The sequence below is a fragment of the Athene noctua genome, chromosome 5, assembly GCF_965140245.1.
Source record: "Athene noctua chromosome 5, bAthNoc1.hap1.1, whole genome shotgun sequence".
Lineage (NCBI taxonomy): Eukaryota > Metazoa > Chordata > Aves > Strigiformes > Strigidae > Athene > Athene noctua.
The window spans coordinates 32742806-32762510 of NC_134041.1; the positions used below are offsets into that span (position 1 = coordinate 32742806).

Genomic DNA, 19705 nt, shown 5'->3' on the forward strand with positions numbered 1-19705 from the left:
AAAAGTAAACATTTGTTGTGACCATGTACATTGAATTGCACTTTTAATAACAAGCATTACACTTATATTTCCATATTATACTTTATATAATACGTGGATTTTTTACACTGGCAGTACTGAATAGTTCTCAGTTAAAAGTCTGATATCACTAGGACACTCTTTTTTTTCCTAACTCTAGGATTTGCAAACCTGGGACACCCCACATAACAACTGCAGCTCCCAACCTGGAAAACTGCATTGCAACGGAGCCAGAGCTTTGAAGCTGCTCTTTTTCCAGTGTGCTGGAGTGAATCCACCTTGAATGGCAGGCACCGAGGGACCCGGATCATGCTTGGTTAGACCCTTTTCTGTAGTCATGTGCCATCGTTTCCCAGTTCAGGGAAGCTAGAGACTCTTCTTTCATGGGAAAGTGACAGTTCCCAAAGCTCGGGAGAGCTCCTGGCACAGCTTTTGAAGGTGGTGTCAACAGCAGTGCAAACCCAGGGATTACTGAAGGGAGGGAATTGGGATCTGGAGAAAAACCTGAGAACATCTGCTCTTGCTTGCATTGGTAGTACCATCCATGTATTATATAAAATACAAAAATAAGAGAAACTGAAAGGAAATTAGTACAGCCCAGGATTCTGGTGGTATCAAATCACAAATGAAATTTATGATACCAAATCCTTTTGATGTATTTATCCCCTTGTGATTCAGTTTCCTATATATTATTATATATATAAGATATAGTTTTCCAAAGATACATATATATTCCTTTACAGGTTAAATAAAAGCAAGTCCCACTGAATAAGAAAATAAGAGGAAGTAATGTCCTAATTCTCTACCCATATCTTTTTTTCTTTTTCAGGTAAAAATAGCATGAAATACATTCAGTAGCAAAGCAGCTGGAATCCAGGAGAAACGGAGAGCCCTGTATTCCTGGAGGACTAAAATGTACATGTTAAATCACTATCCTGAAATAAATTATGTAGGATTCTGACTTGGGAAAGATAGGGTCTTGATCAATGCTGAGTATTATGTATCCAGTTGCAAATTCTTTGAATTTCCCCAGACCCACCTATGGATTAGCTCATTCTTAAAGGCTGCTGTGATGTAGGCTTAGTCTAACCAGAAAGGTCCAAACTCGAGTGCTTCACTGTGTCCCCCCTTAGTAGTATTACTTGGAAGGAGGTAATGGGACAGCTCCCAGTAGGATATTAGCGTAAGAAACGGGAAAAATAACTGAGCTCAAGCCTTCGTATCTGCACGAACAACGTGATGCCTGGCACTGGGCATACTTGCCGCCCTGGGGGTGCTCAGCATTACAGGCCTAGTGCAGGCAGGGGTTTGCACCACAGCACATTCCGCAGGGCATCAGCAACGACAGTCCCTCCCACAACCAACACGTACTAAGGTTTTCTCTCAAGCAGTTGGAAGAAAACCAGCATTGTAAGACAGGCTTATTAGATTATGCAGAAGTATGCCAATTATCCCTGAGTCTAACAGTAAATCAAAATAAGAGGTATAGTTCTCCCACGCATGCAAGTAGTTTCATGGATTTCACTGCGACTACTTAATAGAGAGAAGGGAACAGCCCTACCTTTATCCTGTGGAGAAAGCATGACTTATGTAGCTTCCAAGTTTTGATACTTCAGTGCCAGTAAATTGAGACTTTTACTCCCAAATTGCCACATTCAGTTAGTGAGTGACATCATGACCCTGAAGTCAACAGAATACTTCATGCTTTATCAAGGGGCTGAATTCTTGATGTTCTTGACCATCTCCCTCTCCCCATGTAAATGTCTGGGTTTGAGTTGTTTTTAACACAATGGCACAGTTGAAAGCATCTATCTTAAAAGAAATTTCAAGGGCTAGCTGAGAAAAGTCCTTTAAAATGTCTAACAAGGAAAAAAAAATTGCTTACCTATGTAAGCAATGCAACTTACCTATGTAAGCCATGTAACTTAGCTGTAGCAAATGCTGTACAAATTAACAGGCAGGACAAGGATGTGTTTGTCAGCCAGCAGTACTGATTATGTGGCTGACTACCTTTCCTGAGACTGGTTTTACTAAACATTCATGCACATGGACCTCAGGGATTTTTCAGTTTCTTGGATTAACACCACACATTATATTTTCTATTTTATTATTTTTAATTCTGTCTGGGTACATTTAGGACTTGTTAAACTAAGTGAAGTCCTATTACTTTAGAATATTAAGTCTGAGTCACAAAAATAATACGAGACTAGTTCACAGATGTACCATGTAACTAAATCAGCCTTGCTTCATTTATCCTGTAAAGTGTTACAGTCAAAGTAAAACCAAGTTCTTTTTAAAGTGAAAGAAAGTACTTTTTATTTTTTTCCCCATAGTGAGCATCTCTGGAACAGATTAGCATCCAATGAGATAAAACACTTGTACTAAAAATATTCTTTGGAGATTTGTCCCCAATCAAAGTAAAGGCTTTATTTCAGAATTGTTCATTCTCAATAAAATTAAAAAATAAGATTTAGTTCCACATATAGATTTATAAAATTCAAATTACTTTTAATAAGTTTGATGTGGACATATAGTTTAACACTGACTCAAGAAAAAAATATTAATCACTTCAGACTTAGAAGCTATGTTAACTGTTCCAGTACCACATTAAAATAACAGTTTCAGTGAGACTTTGATGCTGTTTCCTGCTGAAAAGCTAAATGACAAGCCAGCTATCCCTGAGAGATCAGATGAGCTGGGATACATGTGCACGTAGCTCTGTCACCCACTGCTTGAAAGGGCTAATTAAAACCCAGATTGCTTTTCTCACAGGAAGCTGTTTCCCAATAGCCTGTGTAGTCAGCAGGTAGAATATTAGCTTGCCTGGTTTAATCCTGCAGTCTTACTCTTTTGCTTGTTTCTGAATATAACTACACTTGTCACGACAATGCCATAGAGCTATTTTCATATTCTTTCAGTGGTCTTGAGAAGACACAGTTTCCATGTAAATACTACTCTTCCAAATTCCGCTGCTACAAATGCTACCTTGGACCTACAGATGGAAGGTGAAAGTTGGCAATGACAGAAAGGCAGTAAACAAGAGTGATAATGCAGCCATTGCCTTCTGAAACTTTCCTTGCTGATATAAGACAGCTTCCATCCTACAAGTTTTGAAATTGTCATGGCTAGCAGGTAGCAAACATGTTTTTGTCACAGAAACTCAACTTCTAAAGTCAGAGAGCTGCTACACTGAGAAAGATGATGTTGTGTCAAAGCTAGTTCCATGAAACGTGGCGAGCCTATTTAACAGTTCTTTTTTTGATGAATTGAGGAAGTCCCGCTCCCACGATCTGCTTGCACTCACTGGACCCTCTGAGATGACTTAAATTTATTAACTTGGTAAAAGACTAACCGGGGGTGGGGGACGGGGGACAGGGGGAATCCACCCACATCTTTTTTGTTGCTTTTAGTCATCTCCAGTAAATGCCGTAACAAGGACAAAGGACATGGCTGTACAACAGGGAGTTGGAGGGGTGAGATCTTCGAGCAGCAGTGAGCTGTTAACTCAGCTGCTCAGGGAATCACAGTCTTAACCTTTTCCTTTTTTTAATTATTACCGCACTTTTCCAATCAAGGTTTTAAATCCACTTCCAAATATGGTTTAAGATAAATGAAATGAGAAATTTGGACACATGTCAAACCATCAGCATCACTCATCAGCACAGTAGTCTCAAATGTAACAATCAGATGTTTTACCAGGTATTTTTAAACATCACTTCAAATTTACTGAGTGGAAATTTAAATTTACTGTGAAGCGGAACTGGCAAGTGAATGACTAATGCTAGGTTTAGATAGTCAATAGAATGGAAACATTTATGCAAATATATTAGCAAGAGAGTGACCAGGGAAAAAGATCTTTGTTAATATTTGCAAAAGAAATTCCTTCTGCTTTTTCCCCCATTTTTTCTCACTGTATTAATATTTCCAGATAATCACTGCCCTTGCAGGTATATTTTAAAATATTCAAATTTTTTAACCCCTTACTCCTAGAAGAGAGAATTTCATTGCAGGATAGTTGTGTCACGATAGTGATTATATTTTGATCTCTACTTCAAACAGCTGACTGCCTTTCAGAATCATTCCTTTGGCACAGGTAACATTAAATCTGTACTACCCTGTTTAAAATAATTCACAATTATGCTTGACAACAAAGCATAAAATGGGTATCATTAAATTTTATTGTACAAAACTGACAAGATATGGCATTCCTTAGAATTTTAAAATAAAAAACAACAAACCAGAACTAATGTCCCTGGAACAACTTTGTAAATGGAACAATTAATACAAAACCTTTAGTCCAATGATATTTACCTGCAAGACCATCTTTAGACATGACAGATAGAATTAAAAAAATATTCCATCAGTTCAAGCAATAGTTTAATTTTCCATGAAATAAGTATTTCTATAAACACTTTATGTTCAGTCAAAACAAATGCTTTTGAATCTTCTTACCTTAAGAGATATAAAACAACCAGACAGGTTTGGGAATCATCAGAGAAGTCTACCCCACGGGAAAGTCTTGGGTTTGTATGCCACTTGAAAATGTTTGTTTTTATAAAAATAAGTAATACCAACATAGCATTTTCTAGCCAAATACTTCTAGCAAACGGATCATGCTTCTGTGATGTTTTATTCATCAGTGCAGCACAAGCCTTTTGGGTTGTTTTTTTTTCATTTCTGTGTCAAATTCTGAATTGGAACAGAGACCCAGGGAAAGGTTTTAATTCCTTTTATTCATAAAACCTACCCTTTATTGCACAGGATTTACAAAAGGTCAAAACTATGCAAGGTCTTCACTCTGCTTCTCAGCAAATAAATCTCAGCAAATAAATGTTGAACAGTTCTCCCTTTATTCCAGTGGAAGGAATTATTTCTTGGAATTCTTAGTATAAACATGAAATAAAAAAGGGAACTAGATAACTTCATGTTAAATTCCAGTTCAGCTGTAAAGAGCCTTTAAACAACAGTGCTACAAAGAACTGCACTACTTGCATTTCTGAATTAAAAACAATCAAAACTACTAAATTATCAGGGAAGTTCATAAACAATTGTGCCAAGAGAGCACATGACTATCTCTGCTATGGCCTAAGCTTTACAAAAAGTGCTTCTCTGCAGGACGCAGTCACTGCGGTAAACTTCTGAGATGGTCCCAGGGCGTAAGCTATCCTAGACACCCGCACACACACTAGTACTTACTACACTGTGCTTTCTACGAAGAGATTATGCTTCAGTACTTTACATTTTCCATTCTCTCTCTTCCTCTAGAAGAAGAAAAAAACTTCTATGCAAGATAAAAATAACTTTGAGCAATTAGTCATGTATTAAAGACCTAGTTTTGAAGTATTTATTTAACATCTAGTCATATAAAATAAAGTGTAAAAGTATGAAGGTATCAGAACGTGGCTTTCAGCAAGGCAGTTTGGGAAGTAAGAAATCAACATAAAACAGGAATTATTTTTTTTCCCCTTTGGAAAGGGTCACATCAGAATGAATGAAAAACACCGAAGAATTTCACTTCAAGCCTGCACTCCTGCCTTTTGTCCTTTCCCCAAGAGGAGAGAGCCCTGGAAGGATCCTCCAGGGTTTCAGGTGTGTTGTTCTTTGTGCTCTTGTGTCGGGGCTAGCTGGAACTATGTACTTCCCTCTCTGGGTGGCAGGGGCTGCTGAGGCTGCTGCACAGGCTGCGTGCCTGCGGCCGTTTTGATAGAGTTCAGGGTTTTGCTAAACCAAGAGTTTTTGGCAGCTTGGATTTCATTCATAAGGGCTCCTCTCTGGTGCTCCAGCTCCTACGAAAGCAGAATAGTCAGAAGTAATGAAAAACCCGTTAATTAACCAAAAAGCATCCTCAAACTCAGTTCCTACAATCCAGCACATTTCTTGCAACCTCCCAGGCACTGGGGAGAGAAGACACACTGACACTGCAGAAACAGCAGAAGATATTTAGATGTACAAACCTCTCTTCTTTTTTTTTCAAAGACAGAAAATCATTCTAGAGGTTCACAGATACAGAGCAGTACAGGCATATGCTCTCTTTTGGAAAAAATTTTGGCATGATTCAGAATTATTTTGAACTGAGCACAGCGAAGTTGCAAAGACTGCCCTGCTGCACTTGGCTTCCACGTACCTGAATTTTGCATTTGGCTTCCACAAGCTGCAGTTTGGTCTGTGCAAGTTCCAGCTCCATCTCTCTCAGCTGCTTCTTCAGTGCATCCTTCTCATCATCTGTTTCTATGCCTTTATTCTCCGTGCTTACAGCAGGCAGCTTCAGTGTCCCCTCCTTACTGAAAATCTCACTGCAGTGTTTGCAGGCCATCACTTTACCCTGAAATACCCAAAAAGCTCAGTTTTAATCCATGTTACAGGGCTTCCTGAAGAGCCATTTTTATGTTGGACTGCCTTTTGGTCAGTAATGTCCAACTGTCTAGTACTGCAGTTTTCCTATTTGACATGAAAAGAATTTGAGAGGTTCATGAACAATTTCCAGGGGACATTAACCAGTATAAAAATTCCTAACACCTACTTAGCATGCTCTAAGCACAGAGCCTCAAACTGTCTTGCTAACAGAGCTCTGTAATATTTCGCAGTCTTCATGCCAGCACAATTCAGAAGAGTAAATTACACTCTAGGGACTTTTTGTCTTCCATAAAAGCACTCGATTGAATTAATACAGATTGTGATATTTTAAAGAATGCCAGGTAGCTCTTCCCTATTTCCAGCAGCAAGCGAGCAGCCTGTGCTCACTGCAGGGGCCAGTGCTGTCCTGTGGGTGCCTGTTTAGTGTCGTAAGGGACAGCCCTTTTTGCCAGTGATGCCTGACAGCTGTAAGGTTCTTGTGCTACCTGGAGGGGTGAACTCACTGCTGAAGATGTAGCACAGCTGGCCTGGCTCTCACTAACTAGAACGGGATATTGAACCATTTCAGCAGATTATAGGAACATCAATCCTAGAATTATGTTTTATCAATACCATAAAAAAGTCACTAAGAACCAACAAATCGAGTTCAGCTTGAGCACTACAAGCTTCTAGTTGCCGAAATAACTAGAACCTATAGCAGAGGGAAAACAATTCTGCCTACACAGTAGTGACAAAACAGAGGGATGGAATTATTAATACCTCATCAGGAAACATTTACCCCTAGTGCAGAGGTTCCTGGTAAGGGGGGTTAGAGAAGAGAGAAGAACAGCTAGGGTAATTCTGGGGTTGGGCCACGCTGTGCCAAGTACTTAAACTGCTTAAATTATGGAAACCCAAATACAGACACTGTCCAATTCAGATAGTTCTGACCCCTCCACTGTGCACACTGGAGAAGCAACAGATTGTCTCTTCTAGAGACACTTTTTCCCCCCCCGATTTAATTAAAACATCAAACTAAATACCCACGTCTCTACATTTTTTGCCAAAAGGAGACACTTCGACGGGAAAAAGAAAAGCCAAGTACTGTATGCACTTCAGTTTGAGAGTTCCACTTTGTCCGATATAAGATAAAGGACCACGAAAGGAAATAAACCCTTTCCTTGTTTATATCTGATGAAAAATGCACGTGGGGCTGTCAGTGCAGCTGGGTGGACACCGCTGTTCTTGCATTAAACTTCAGTTCACATTTTGTGCTGTATCCCTGGCATTTGGCAATATTTGCGATACAAACATCCCATATGTTGAGGCATCATTCTCACCTTCACAACTTCCAGCTCATCTTTACTGGCCGCTTGTTGTTTTTCCAGCCTGGTGCTCAGCTGGGAGCAAATCTGGAGCAGAAAAAGCAGTCTTTTAGCTAAATTTTACTATACTAAAATATAACCTGTGCTTTTCAACAATGATTTTTGTAAGAGCCAAATTTTCTTACATTCTGCTTCACTCAGGTCCCTGAACAAATCCACCTCTGCTGATAATGAGACTGAAAAAAATGGCAGTATTCAATACTGAACATGGAGCCTGGAACATTTTATGGATTAATTGGTTTATAATGTTTATACTGCATTATGTCACAGAGTAAAGCAGCGTTCACCCTAAGGTACTAAAATTAGCTGAAAGACAAGTTATTTCTGATTCCCTAAATTAGGAGGCTATAAGGAAAACCACAGAAATATTTATGACAAAACTACAATGCTTGCTCTCTGAAAGGCTAAAATGTAGTGTATCTTATTTAAAGGATGAGATCTACAACTCTGAATATTCAGCTCTCAGAAGAAATTTCCTCTTGAAAGAAGAAATATGAGAAAGCGTCTCTAGAGCATTACCTGTTTATACTCTGCAATAATGGCTGTGGTTTTCTTGATCTCAGATTCTGCCTTCTCTAGCTGCTTCCTGAAGACTTCCTTCAGCTAGGAATTGAAGGAGAGAAGTTACACAGTACACTGAAAGAAGTTCTCAGAATGCATCATCATATTGTTCTCTCAGAGTCTTGCTGTGTTTACAACAGTTGTACAGCTTCTTCTTACCAATTCCAGTTCTTCAGACAAGTGCCTGATTAGTAAGTGTGTACTTATTACATTTAGTTATAACCAAAAAGTCTATGCTGGGATACAGCATATCCCTGCTTAGAGAATTCTCCTGCAGGTTAATTCTTATTCTCTGCATTAAATCGTGGTACAGCGTGGTTCACAGAACACAAAACAAGAGCATTACTATTTAAGTGGGTTTTACTGATTTTAGTTTGTTTTTTCTGCACGCTGCCACAACAGGTTTGCGCAGACAGATTATTTGTTTGTTTGGGGATGAACAGGAAGAAGAATCTCTTGGTATTATCACTCTCATCTCCGTAACAGGAGAAAAAAATCCGTTTTGGTCTGTGGCACTGTGTTAAAATACAGTTAACTCATTCCTCCACCATGCAGAACCACTACATTTTGAGAGCCCTTGCAGTAGGAAAAAGGCCTCCACTGCTTTATTTATAGCAAACAGAGAACTTGGCAACCTCCATTTTAGAGACACACAAAGAATTACCATTTGATTGTTGTAGTCATTGTTGTCAAATAGCAAATATAAAAACCAGGGTATCACTTCTGAAACATACTTGTGTGTGTGTAAGATTTCAGCACATTAGATACCTAGGATTAAAAAACTAAGACTGCATGTTTTGCAAACAAGTATGAGGCCAGGTCTAGATAGCAAAATTTTCCCAACCCTCAACTCTGTTCTGCCATCAGTTGTAGCTTTGGACAGGAATGTTCTCAGCTTGATTTCAGTGAACCAGCAGCTGAATCCAGAATGGCCTCTTAGAAGGCAACAACTCTTCCAGCTCCTTGTTTAGATAATGAAAAGGTCTGATCACGTCTCCTTAGTTGCAATCGCTCACCACCAGTGAAAATGATTATTACAATACTGGGAAGAGGATAAGGTATGGAAAACTGAACACTCAGAGCTCAAGTACAGGAAAACACTGAAAAACATACTTAAAAAAAAATTACCCTGGCAGTGTAAATTTTCAATTGGGACTGCATTTTAAAGACAAAATCCTTTCCACAACTGCAGCACATTCATGCTTTTCTGCATATTGTTTTGCTTGCATTTCCTTGCTAAATGGGAAAAGCTGGAGAATGCCTTACCTGAGCTGTTTCCTCTTCCTGCTTCCGTTTCTCCTCCTCAGTCTCCACTAGCTTCTGTTTGGTCAGGAGAAGTTCCTTGTTCAAAACATCCGCTTTGTCTTCAGCCTAGAATTAGAAATGCTGGTGTAAACCAGATGTTATCTGTGACAGTACAAATGTATTGGTATATACATCTTGGAAATACTTTAGATTCAGGTTCTAGCATCACCTTTTCCTGCCCTCTGATGGCTCACCTAACCTATTTTTTATAGGAAATTCCCTTTTCAAGTAGCTATTTTCTAAGTTATTTCATTGTGTTTCAACAACTGTGCAAAAGGACCCTTTTGCCAAATGTCTACCTATATCCAGATGGCAAGTAAGCATAGATACTATGTCCTAATACAAACAGTGATGTCTAGAATATTTTGTTGGGAACAACATTAATCTAAGCAAGAGCAGCATGATTTAGCTCCTGTGTAACTTCAGATAACTCATTCCATTTTTGTATCTGTAAGTGGGGAAACCAGATTATTGTAGAAAACATGACGTGCCTGCACTGTACCTTACAAAGTGTCTGGGCAAAGAGAAGTATAAAAGAGACAAACCAGGTAAAATGCTTTGTTTATCAGTGCAAGTGAGTATTACCTGGAGAAACTTGACACTGTGTGTACTGGAGAATGTTCTCCTTTCTTTGAAGGGCTGAGCTTATCGTGAAACATCCTGGGAATGCTTTTTTTTGTGAGCATTGTTCTCACCGACCACCAGGAGTGAAATGTGTTTCTCCCCATGTGGCTGTATCCTGTTGACCTCCCCAGCTGGGAGATAGATACACACTGCATCCCACCACTCCTGTTCAGCAACTAGGTGCTGGAACTGGCAAGAGTTGTGGTCAAATAATACTTAGTTTGCTGAAAATACAAAAATGGCATTGTAAACAGCAATGCAAACAATTACAGAACTTGTCTCTGAGTTGCAGTTTGGTTTTCCACCACTGCTAGTGGTATTAGCTTATCTATCTGCCACAGTTATAATTATTAATGAGGGTGATTAATGGTGATTGTGGGTAGCAGAAGCAGCTCCACCAGGGCCACGACTGAAGAGACAGACTGAGGATTCCTGCATTGCTTGGTGTGTATAGGGCTGTATGGGAGAAAGGAAAACAAGCCGTTGAAGAACAGAAAATTGGTAAGATTAACACCTTAGAACAAAAGAACTTGGGGATTACAAGGCTATTTTTGACCTGGTTAAGATATGCTTTGAAGAAACTGCAAATCTTTCCTCCTTTTATGTGTTGTTCCAGGTACTCCAAGCACCTGCAGTGGTGTACTGTACCAGCCCTCCTCGCAGACAAGGAGCGTAGCAGCACAAAGCTTTTCTTTCTGTGCCAGTGAACTGAGGCAGGGTGTGGGAAAACTTCATGGAGCCACTCTTATCTACAGAAAGACTGCTAACATAAAATGCAGGAGAGCAAGGAGCGGCACTGGCAAAGGTATGTGCCTGGCAGCCTTGTCACAACACTTGAGACAAAACAAGCATGGCCAGCAGCAGACATAACGCTGCTTGCTGTACAGCTATTCCCGGGGAAGACAGAGCACACCGTTTTTGGCCTTCCCGTGAGATTGCCCACTTCACCATGCAAAGTGCATCTCTGCCGGTGTCTGCTCACCGAGGTGGCTCAGATCTTTAGAATCACATGGATCCAAATCAGCAGAGCCTAACTGTCAAGGATCTGCCTAGACAAACTGCACAACTGTGGTCAATGACGTTTACAGTTCTGAGGTTAGCTAAAGAAAGACAAATAGCTATGGGAAATCAAACTGAGAGGCTCTTGCAGGAGAAGATTTTGCATTATAAAAGGCACTACAGCCCTCACTGAGCAAGGGACTGATCATGAGGTGTGGTGGAGTATGGCCCTCCTGGGTTTAGTACCTTTGTAAAAGCTGTTACTGCACTTATCAATACTAAATAAAACACTCCAGAATGAGGAGGGTTGAATGTGTAGTCCTCTGACCATCATCTGTGAGATAAAAGGGCCCTGAATGCTGCTGCCCTTCACATTCCAGTCTTCACAGGAAACAAATGCAGTTATCAAAGGACACCCAGGAGTCCTAATTTTTGGGGCCACGTCACTTCATTATCTCTGAATTTTGCTGGCTGTACTAAAACTGCTATGAAAAACAGATCCGCGTAAGGTGGTGGACGTTCTGCAAGGCAACTTCCCCTGAGATTAGTCTTTCGAGGAGTAGGTGATTCCTTTTTCAAGTAAATGCTCATTCTGTGTATCGGCCCAACGGTTATGGCTTACATTTTCTAAACCAATCCCCAACAGAGAAGGTGCAGTTGGCAAGACACCACTGTGAATGTCTACAGTTGCATGCGTGTGGCAATCCAGCTGCCTGACTGCAACTAGGAGCGAGATTGTCAGGAAAATAAAGGCACAAATAATTATACTTTTAATGTTGTGTTCATGCTTTCACTTGAGCGCACATCAGGGCTCCTGACACTGGTGTTGCCAAGCCCGAGCTGGGACCATCTCTGTTAGCATTACCTGGTCTAGGTCATTCCGTAAGGCAATTTTGCTCGTTACAAGCTCATGGGCAAGGTCGTCATTCTCTTGCTCCAGCCGCATGCTTGCTTCCTGGAGCCTGCGGTTCTCCCTCTGCAGAAAGAAAGGAACAACGAGAAAAGGAAGTTAATCCTTATCAATATTAAAGAGCAATAAGCAAGTATATTGTGTGTGTAAAACACCGAGAAGGCAAGAGTGCACACTAAGACAGGACTGCTGCTCTGGGAAACAACAGTGAATTAAGCCAGCAGTGCAAATGCAGCGATTCCACTGACATCCCAATGGTAATGTTTGTGTCGCACAAGTGACACACTGATTGTAGGGTTTCTCTGTCAAAAGTAAACACAGTCCTCTCCACAAAAGCACTTGGCTTCTGCTTGCTCATCATCAAAAGAAATTAGGCAGATAAAATCCCACCCAGCAGCAGTGAACAGGGACCAATTAAGAGATACTTATAATAAGGTTTCCAATCGAAAGTAGAAAGCTGTCCTGCTCCATTTTACAAAATTTTATCTGCAGGAATTGATAAAAATAGTCCATTTTGTAGATGATACAGTGCCAACTTCCCATCTTCTGTGGGACCGGTAAAGAGCATTTAGCAGGGAACTTCCTACAGCTCGTTTAATCTGTGTCACCATTTGTGCACTATCTCACACCAGTGACAGCCGTGCACATTTTACAGGACCTGCTGAGAAAAAGTGCCAGATGGAGAGGGGCTCTCACTCCCTGAGCACAGGCCCAGAAACTGCTCGGTGGGCAGGGCATGGCCATGCAGAACTTGGGGACTGCAGGCCCTGGTCCTCGCTGCACTACACTCCCTACCCACTCCACACAGGCAAAAACGACTACGCAGAGACCAACTAGAGAAGGTAAGTACACAGGAGAGGGATGAACAGTAGTAATTAATGTTTTTCAACAAACAGTTTCAGTGATTTTCTTCGAGGGCTGAGAGACAAGAATCATATTCAAAAGATGTTTGTGGTTCAGTGAACTTTCAGGAGTCCACATCAAATATGTCTTCACCTTTGGAAGAACACAGCCAAGTGGGACAGGTAGAGGCGCCCTCCTCAAACGGACCTTAAGACAGCAAAAAATGTGCTGGCCTTCAGTCACAGAATGACCGTGTATCTTTCGTACTAAAAGAGACTGCAATGGGAATCTGTGCACAGTGGAAACTCAAGGAAAAATACCAAGTTCATATGGAAACTCATAGGTGGAGGAACAATAACCTACATGCTGAGATTTCAAAAATGACCTGTGCTCACTTGAAAGGTAGGTTATGTTCTCCAAGAAAAAAAAGCAAACATGAATATATATCTCAGTACTTAGACAGCAAAACATTTTTCTAAGAGTTGTTCAGTGAATGCCTTCCTATAAAATGTAATTTCTTTGCATAAGCACATTATTCACCTGTCTTCACTTCCTCCTGCTCACCAGCTACACTCAGATATTTTTTCGTTTCCAAACTCATCACCATGAAACTGCAATTTTTTTTTCTGTTGCAAGATTCTGCATGCTTGTGTTAAACGAAAAAGGACTACTACAGCTCTAAGAGAATGCTAAAAAAGGTCTCTTCTGTGTGGGAGCTTCCTCTGTGGCAGGAAGCAGAACCTCTGCAGATACTCTCTCCTTAATGTGACCCTATTGTGCAATTAGACTACGCACTGCCCTGTACAGGAAAGTAAGTTTGTTTCCTTTACAAAAGATCATACTTTAAATAACTTGTTTTATTAGAGAAACTGTAAGTAAAATACTTTTGTTTTAACACAGAATAATCACTGCTAAAAGATGCATAACTTTGGGGATCTTTTTTACTTTAATTGCACTGTATTCTGTTTGAGACTAGGAATTTTTAAAAATAAAATTATTCTGTAAGGGTAATATATACTTTCAAGTGTAAAACCAAATTGCAGTCTTTAGTAATAATACCAATAAATGCTCCAATGTGTCTTTATTTCTATATTTTGTTCAGACTACCTTAGAAATGGTGATTTTTATAGACACAGCCCTGCCAGCAAGCAGTTGTCAGAAAGTGACTTGAGTTCTCTAAAACTGGGACCAGATCAGGATGGCATTGCTGTCAGGTGCTGCAGCACCGATACCTTCTCATAGGGATGTTGCTTAGAGGGAGAATCAGCAAATTGTTAAGACTTCCACAAAATAACCCAGAAAGAAGTTGCTTTAACATTTTTGCTATGCTTTTGCCAAAAGCTTCAGTGTCCGCAAAGCAAGCCGCACAATGTGAAGTTCAAAGTTCCTGCTTTGCATTCACAGACAAGTGGGTAAGCAAGCTACGTGGTTGGAAATGCGCTATCCTCCTCTTAAACTAGAATTTACGTGGCACGTCATTAGTAAGTTAAAGATCTCTTACCTTGAGCATCCAGTCAATAGCTAAGAGATGTTTTTATCTCATTCACCATACTTTTAATTTCCAGCTGAAAGTTTCTTACAGGGCCACCTTTACTCTTCCTCCACCCACGGCAGTATGCGCAATTAGATGGTTTGTCTTTTCCAGCTCCTCCCCCCAGATCTAGCAGTGAAAAACTGCCTCCTTCCTCAGGGGGAAACTCTTAATCTGCTTAAGTCTAAATAAAACCTAACGTTACACAGTAAAGACAGAAATAGCAAATAGCACTTTTCATATGTAACAAACTATTTTCAGTGGCTCTGAAATATTTACGAGGTTTTCTAAAGTACCATTCGTGATGGCATAAAGTTCAACAGATGAAGCTGGTTCGTTACAGCAGGACTCGCATCACAGACAGCATTTTGTAACCTGGCATAAGCCAACTCGTCAGACCTGCTACTTGTCCTTGGTGTAAACAGACAGCTTTCTGCCTTTCCTCTACACACCACTAAGAATTTACGGACTATGATAATGATTTCCTTCTCTTCGGCATCGCTCAGTTTCTACGCTCAGTAAAATAAGAGTCCTCCTCCCCAAATTCCTCTTTCCGGTTACAATAGGCAGCTGGTGCACTCTGGCTAGCTTTTAAAAGGAGGATACTGCATTTCCAAAAGGGACAAACACTGTTGATACATACAAACACAAATAAACTTACCTCCTGTAAAGTCACAGACCAAATACTGCTTTCAACCATTGGTGTAAAGACAGTGAAAACAGGATATAAAATAATTTTTAATACCAACAAAGGCACCCAAAAAAAAATTGTTGCTGATTCTTCAGTGGGTTTTTGGTTCTGGGTTTTAAAGAGGATATACTGCAGCTTCCATCACATACTGGACGGAAAGAAGAAGGCAAATTTGAAGGTGACAAGCATGCCTCAGGTCAGGAAGACTGAAAGGCTGAACTCCGCCCTCTGCTCCCTTCCAGCAGCACCAAGGAGCAATTCCTGACAAGATTAGTGGCGATGATGCATCCTCGTTGTGCTGCTGCTCAAGTGGGGTGTAACAAGTCACAGACCTTGTTAAGCAATTCGGTGTCACATTTTCTGATGAGCAAACACCCAAACCCCAGATCTTTGGGCATGAACAGATCCTCAATAGTGGAATGAAAATGTGTTAAAATTCATTTTCTGGACTTGGGCTAACTGAAGTCTTCATAAGCTCACTGGAAAGGGCTCTTGATTGTGGAGGAGCTCTGAAGGAAAACCCTGTGAACCTCCATCTAGAAACCCAACAGGCTTTTACAAGCTGACTCTTTAGGAAACCCTCTCCTGGGAAGCAACACAGAGGCTCCTGGAGATGGTTTGTGTTTTCTGTTTGTTGACTCTGAAGAAGCATTAACAAAAGTGCCCCACCACACTTTTTTTAAAAACTACAAATAAACAATGATCCACATCAAGTTATCTTATGTTTTTCTTCATACTGGTTACCATTCCGTTACCATGACTGAATAAAAATTACCAGTTTTACTTTCACTTCAAACATGCAAAAGGCTATTATGTCCAAATTACATTTATTTAGACAGACAACTTCTCCATTGCACAACAAGATCTACAGAGGAAAAGGCGTTCCTACTCTCAGAACAGAACTGTGTGCACAAACAGGGTCTGCTTGCAAAATTCCAGCCCTTCTTTGTATAGTTTCAGCCTCTTTATTTTAAATCAAGAAGTCTCAAGCCCAACTCCAGTAATTTCTCATCAAGTCAATCAAAACCCTCTTACATGAGGTGTTCTCAAAAAAACCCCCCATAATATATAGACAAATATCAATCCAAGCTATACAGCTATTTTTTCTGCACATGCAACTCACTTTTCTTCCTGGCTTCTATAGGCAATTTGTAATTTATTTTAACCAAAAGTCATGAAATTTGGTGACAAACAGCAATTTAGAACATATTTACTGTTGCAGCTTTTAAAAATCTGACAAAAATGTGAGTGATAATTTGTTATATGCAATGGAAAATAAAATGAAAAAGTGTCTATAAAAAAAATACACTTTCCCTAAATAATACTTGTAAATACAGAAAGAAACAAACACCAAAACCAATGGCACTCTTTAATACTGTTCTTTTGGTAAGTGAAATGACAATCAACATATAAAATACGAGCTGGGCAGGAGCTCCTGTGGCCTGTAACACAGCTTGTTGTAGCACACAAATTTCACCTGTCAAGAAAAGGTGGCTGGTTAATGGCAGGCCAGACATAGCAAAGCCAGCCCTTTGTGGAGCCTGTGGGGAGTCTGGGGTCAGTGGGATGGGGGAGCACCCTGCCCGGCCATCCCCGGCAGGATGCATTGCATCCCTGCGTGACTGGAGGCTGTGCAGCCCCTCCATCCCCAAGCTCAGGAACCTCTAGGGCCCAAGCGCTGCGGAGGAGAGGATGAAGGGTGCGGGCCTGGACTCCCCTGGTCTCCCCATGGATGCAGGGGCAAGAGTCAGACCCGCACGCGAGAGCTGTGCCCACTCCCCCGGGCTCACGGCGCAGCAGGGCTGGAGCTGGGGGACACGGCGGTGCAGCTGCAGCCCTGCTGCCATCACAGCGGCTGCTCCCGCCCCAGCGCCACGCATGGCCCATCTCCCACTCTCCCAACAGTCCATCCAGCTGTTCCCATTGCAGGCCAGGTGACAGGCAAGTGTCTTACTCAAGACATCCTTCATCACTGCAACTCTGGAGCGCCAGTGTCTCTGTGGGCCTTTTAAATCTCTGTTGGCAATAAAAACTGTAACATACTGCAAACAACAAAAACTCTAACAATTATAAATAAAAACTATCAACATTCAGTTTCCTTCTTGACCCTTAAGAGGATCCTCTACAGGGATCTCCGCTCCAACGATCCCATCCAAGAAACATCCCCTCCCTGCGAGTAAACCAAAACCTCATTTTTGTCTGGGAAGAGAAACTAAAAATTACAACGATGCAGGCCATGAGGACATGGCCCACACAGGGAGCACAGGAGACCAGCAGTAGCTAACAGCAGCACCATGCTCAGAGGCAATACTGGCTTTTCAGCAGCCAGTCCTTTCCCAAACCAAGCCTGGCTGGGCAATGTCTAGCACTGACGCTGCCAAAACGAAATGTATTTCTAAACACACAAGCCGCAGATCAATCGTTTAAGGGACAAGCAAAGTTAGCTCTCCACTTTCTGCCTGTGAGGACCCACGCAGCTTGTGTTTCTTGCTGCCCTTTGGAAAAAACTCTTGAAATATCGATTTCTACCAACCTCAGCTTGATATATTAATAAAATCAAACAAGCAAGTCAGGGAACAGAAAGCACTTACAAGCATTTCTCCACGATACCCCTCAGCTGAAGAATGCGTCTGAACTTTGAACTTAATGAGCAACTAACTAGTTACGAGGACTCTCTCTAATCACAGAATCACTAAGAGGATCAGACCCAATCTGGCTTAATAAAGAAATCACACCATGAGTTTCAAAAGTGCAAGCCAAAACCCTGGGCTGTGATTCTGACTGGGACAGTAACTGCCAAAGGGTCACTTTCTATATTCTCATTTGCAGCTTGGAGATAATGTTTTTCACCATCCCTCACCCAAGATTAACAAGTTAAAATGCTTCCACAGAGATTTAAAGAAGCTTTTTTTGTTTTCTAAGTATTAATTTAATTCCACAGTACTATAAGTGAACCACTGGAACAATACTTAGTCAGAAGTTAATCAGCAGCAAGTTGTGGGTTTTTTTTAAATAGGTCATACTCACTGTTGGCTCTCAGCTGCCACAGCAGCCCTAGTTCTCACAAACAGCAAAATCTACACCCTTTGACATCAAAAGAATACTACATGCAAAATATAATTTTTCACAAGTAAGGACTTTTTTTAAAGAAAAGTCAGTTCTATTTTCTTTGTACCTGTAGCTCTATCTTGTCACATTTAGGAATTATGGCATAGACTTTCACCACAGTTTCATGCCCTGGTTTTCTGAATGTGGTGCACTTTCCCTACGTTCACAGACCACATAAATCTGTTGCCCCCTGTATGATGATATACTGCTCCACACTCCTGGTAGACTCCGTATCAACTGCAATGTCACTTAACATATTAAGGCACAATGAAGAACAGCAGGGAAACAGTACAGGTATGGGTAAGCCATGTTGCTTCCCAGCTAACCTGGGCAACGGGCAGTAAAGTGCTTCATCTCTGGCAGCTTCACCTAAAGAAAATGGAATTTTTCAAAACACAGTAAGCAATAAATGGATCCTGAACACTACATGAAGTATATGCCTAGAGGCAGAGCCTCCATCACACAAAAATCTATGGCAACAGAATGTAGCAGTGACAATAAAAGCAAATACATTGGAAAGATAAGCAATGGTGATCCAAAATTAAAGAACTATTCTTTTTTGGTGAACTATCAAGCTATCATATTAATAACTGAACCTTTATTTCTCTGCTGCTTTAAAGCAGAATATTTATTACTATTAATTCTATAGCAGTAGTACCTTGGGACACCAGGGGAGCTCTGGGTCCCATCGTACTAGGCATTATATTAACAAAAAATTACTAACGCTTGGTATACACAGAGGTGAATAACAAGGATCATATCAGTCAAGGAAGAGCTCATCTTTCAAAAGTCTCTGTGGATGCCACTGCATACAGCTTGTGCTAGAACAATGTATGTTTTCTCCTTTTTGTGTTTTGTAGCTGAGAATCACCCCTTTTTTCTGCGTCTCATGAAGATCTCCCGTAAAAGTGCAACAGCAGGAGAGTTACCTACAAACATATAAACTGAAAGAAGAAAAATATTATATGTGGCTACTTGCAGATGTCTTGAGAGTTACAAATTGTGACTGAAATATTCCTCAAAAAACCACTATGTCCAAGTGTTCAAAGTGCTTGTTCAAGAAAGGGTGTGAGTTTCACCTGCCACTTAACTTCCGTACGGTGTGCATGGTCATAGCCCAGAGAGGTGAGCGCGGCACACACACCTCTGCCTAACCGCTGGAACCGGGTCACTCCCCGCGGCATTGAGCTATGAAACAGATTCCCACACAGCACCTCCCGTACCTTGTATCTATCCATAGGATCTTCCTGCTGCAGCTGACTCTCTCGCATTGTTTGGTACTCTCTCTCATATTTCTTCAGCTTTTTTGTTGGCACCTGTGGAACAGAATTGGAAAACATGTGTTTAAAGATTAGAGGAACACCGGAAAGGTTGCCTGAAAGCTCTCCTTGCAAACA

At 40.9% G+C, this 19705-nt stretch overlaps 1 protein-coding gene across 13 annotated transcripts in view; it reads right to left on the bottom strand.

Annotated features, from left to right (window-relative positions):
- Nucleotides 1-4178: 4178 nt before the first annotated feature.
- The window catches only part of RABGAP1L (RAB GTPase activating protein 1 like), a 262266-nt gene continuing 246739 nt past the window's right edge, over nucleotides 4179-19705 (bottom strand). For 7 of the 13 annotated variants that reach the window (XM_074906992.1, XM_074906990.1, XM_074906991.1 and 4 more), the window contains 7 exons: nucleotides 19532-19624; nucleotides 12091-12201; nucleotides 9564-9668; nucleotides 8256-8339; nucleotides 7692-7763; nucleotides 6143-6340; nucleotides 4179-5804 (listed from right to left, as the gene is read on the bottom strand). In XM_074906992.1, the coding sequence (XP_074763093.1) occupies nucleotides 5649-5804; nucleotides 6143-6340; nucleotides 7692-7763; nucleotides 8256-8339; nucleotides 9564-9668; nucleotides 12091-12201; nucleotides 19532-19624 (819 nt within the window). In that variant the 3' untranslated portion in view covers nucleotides 4179-5648. Of the gene's footprint in view, nucleotides 5805-6142; nucleotides 6341-7691; nucleotides 7764-8255; nucleotides 8340-9563; nucleotides 9669-12090; nucleotides 12202-15170; nucleotides 19253-19531; nucleotides 19625-19705 lie in introns of those variants that run through there. The other 6 variants (XM_074907001.1, XM_074907002.1, XM_074907003.1 and 3 more) reach the window with 5 other exon arrangements.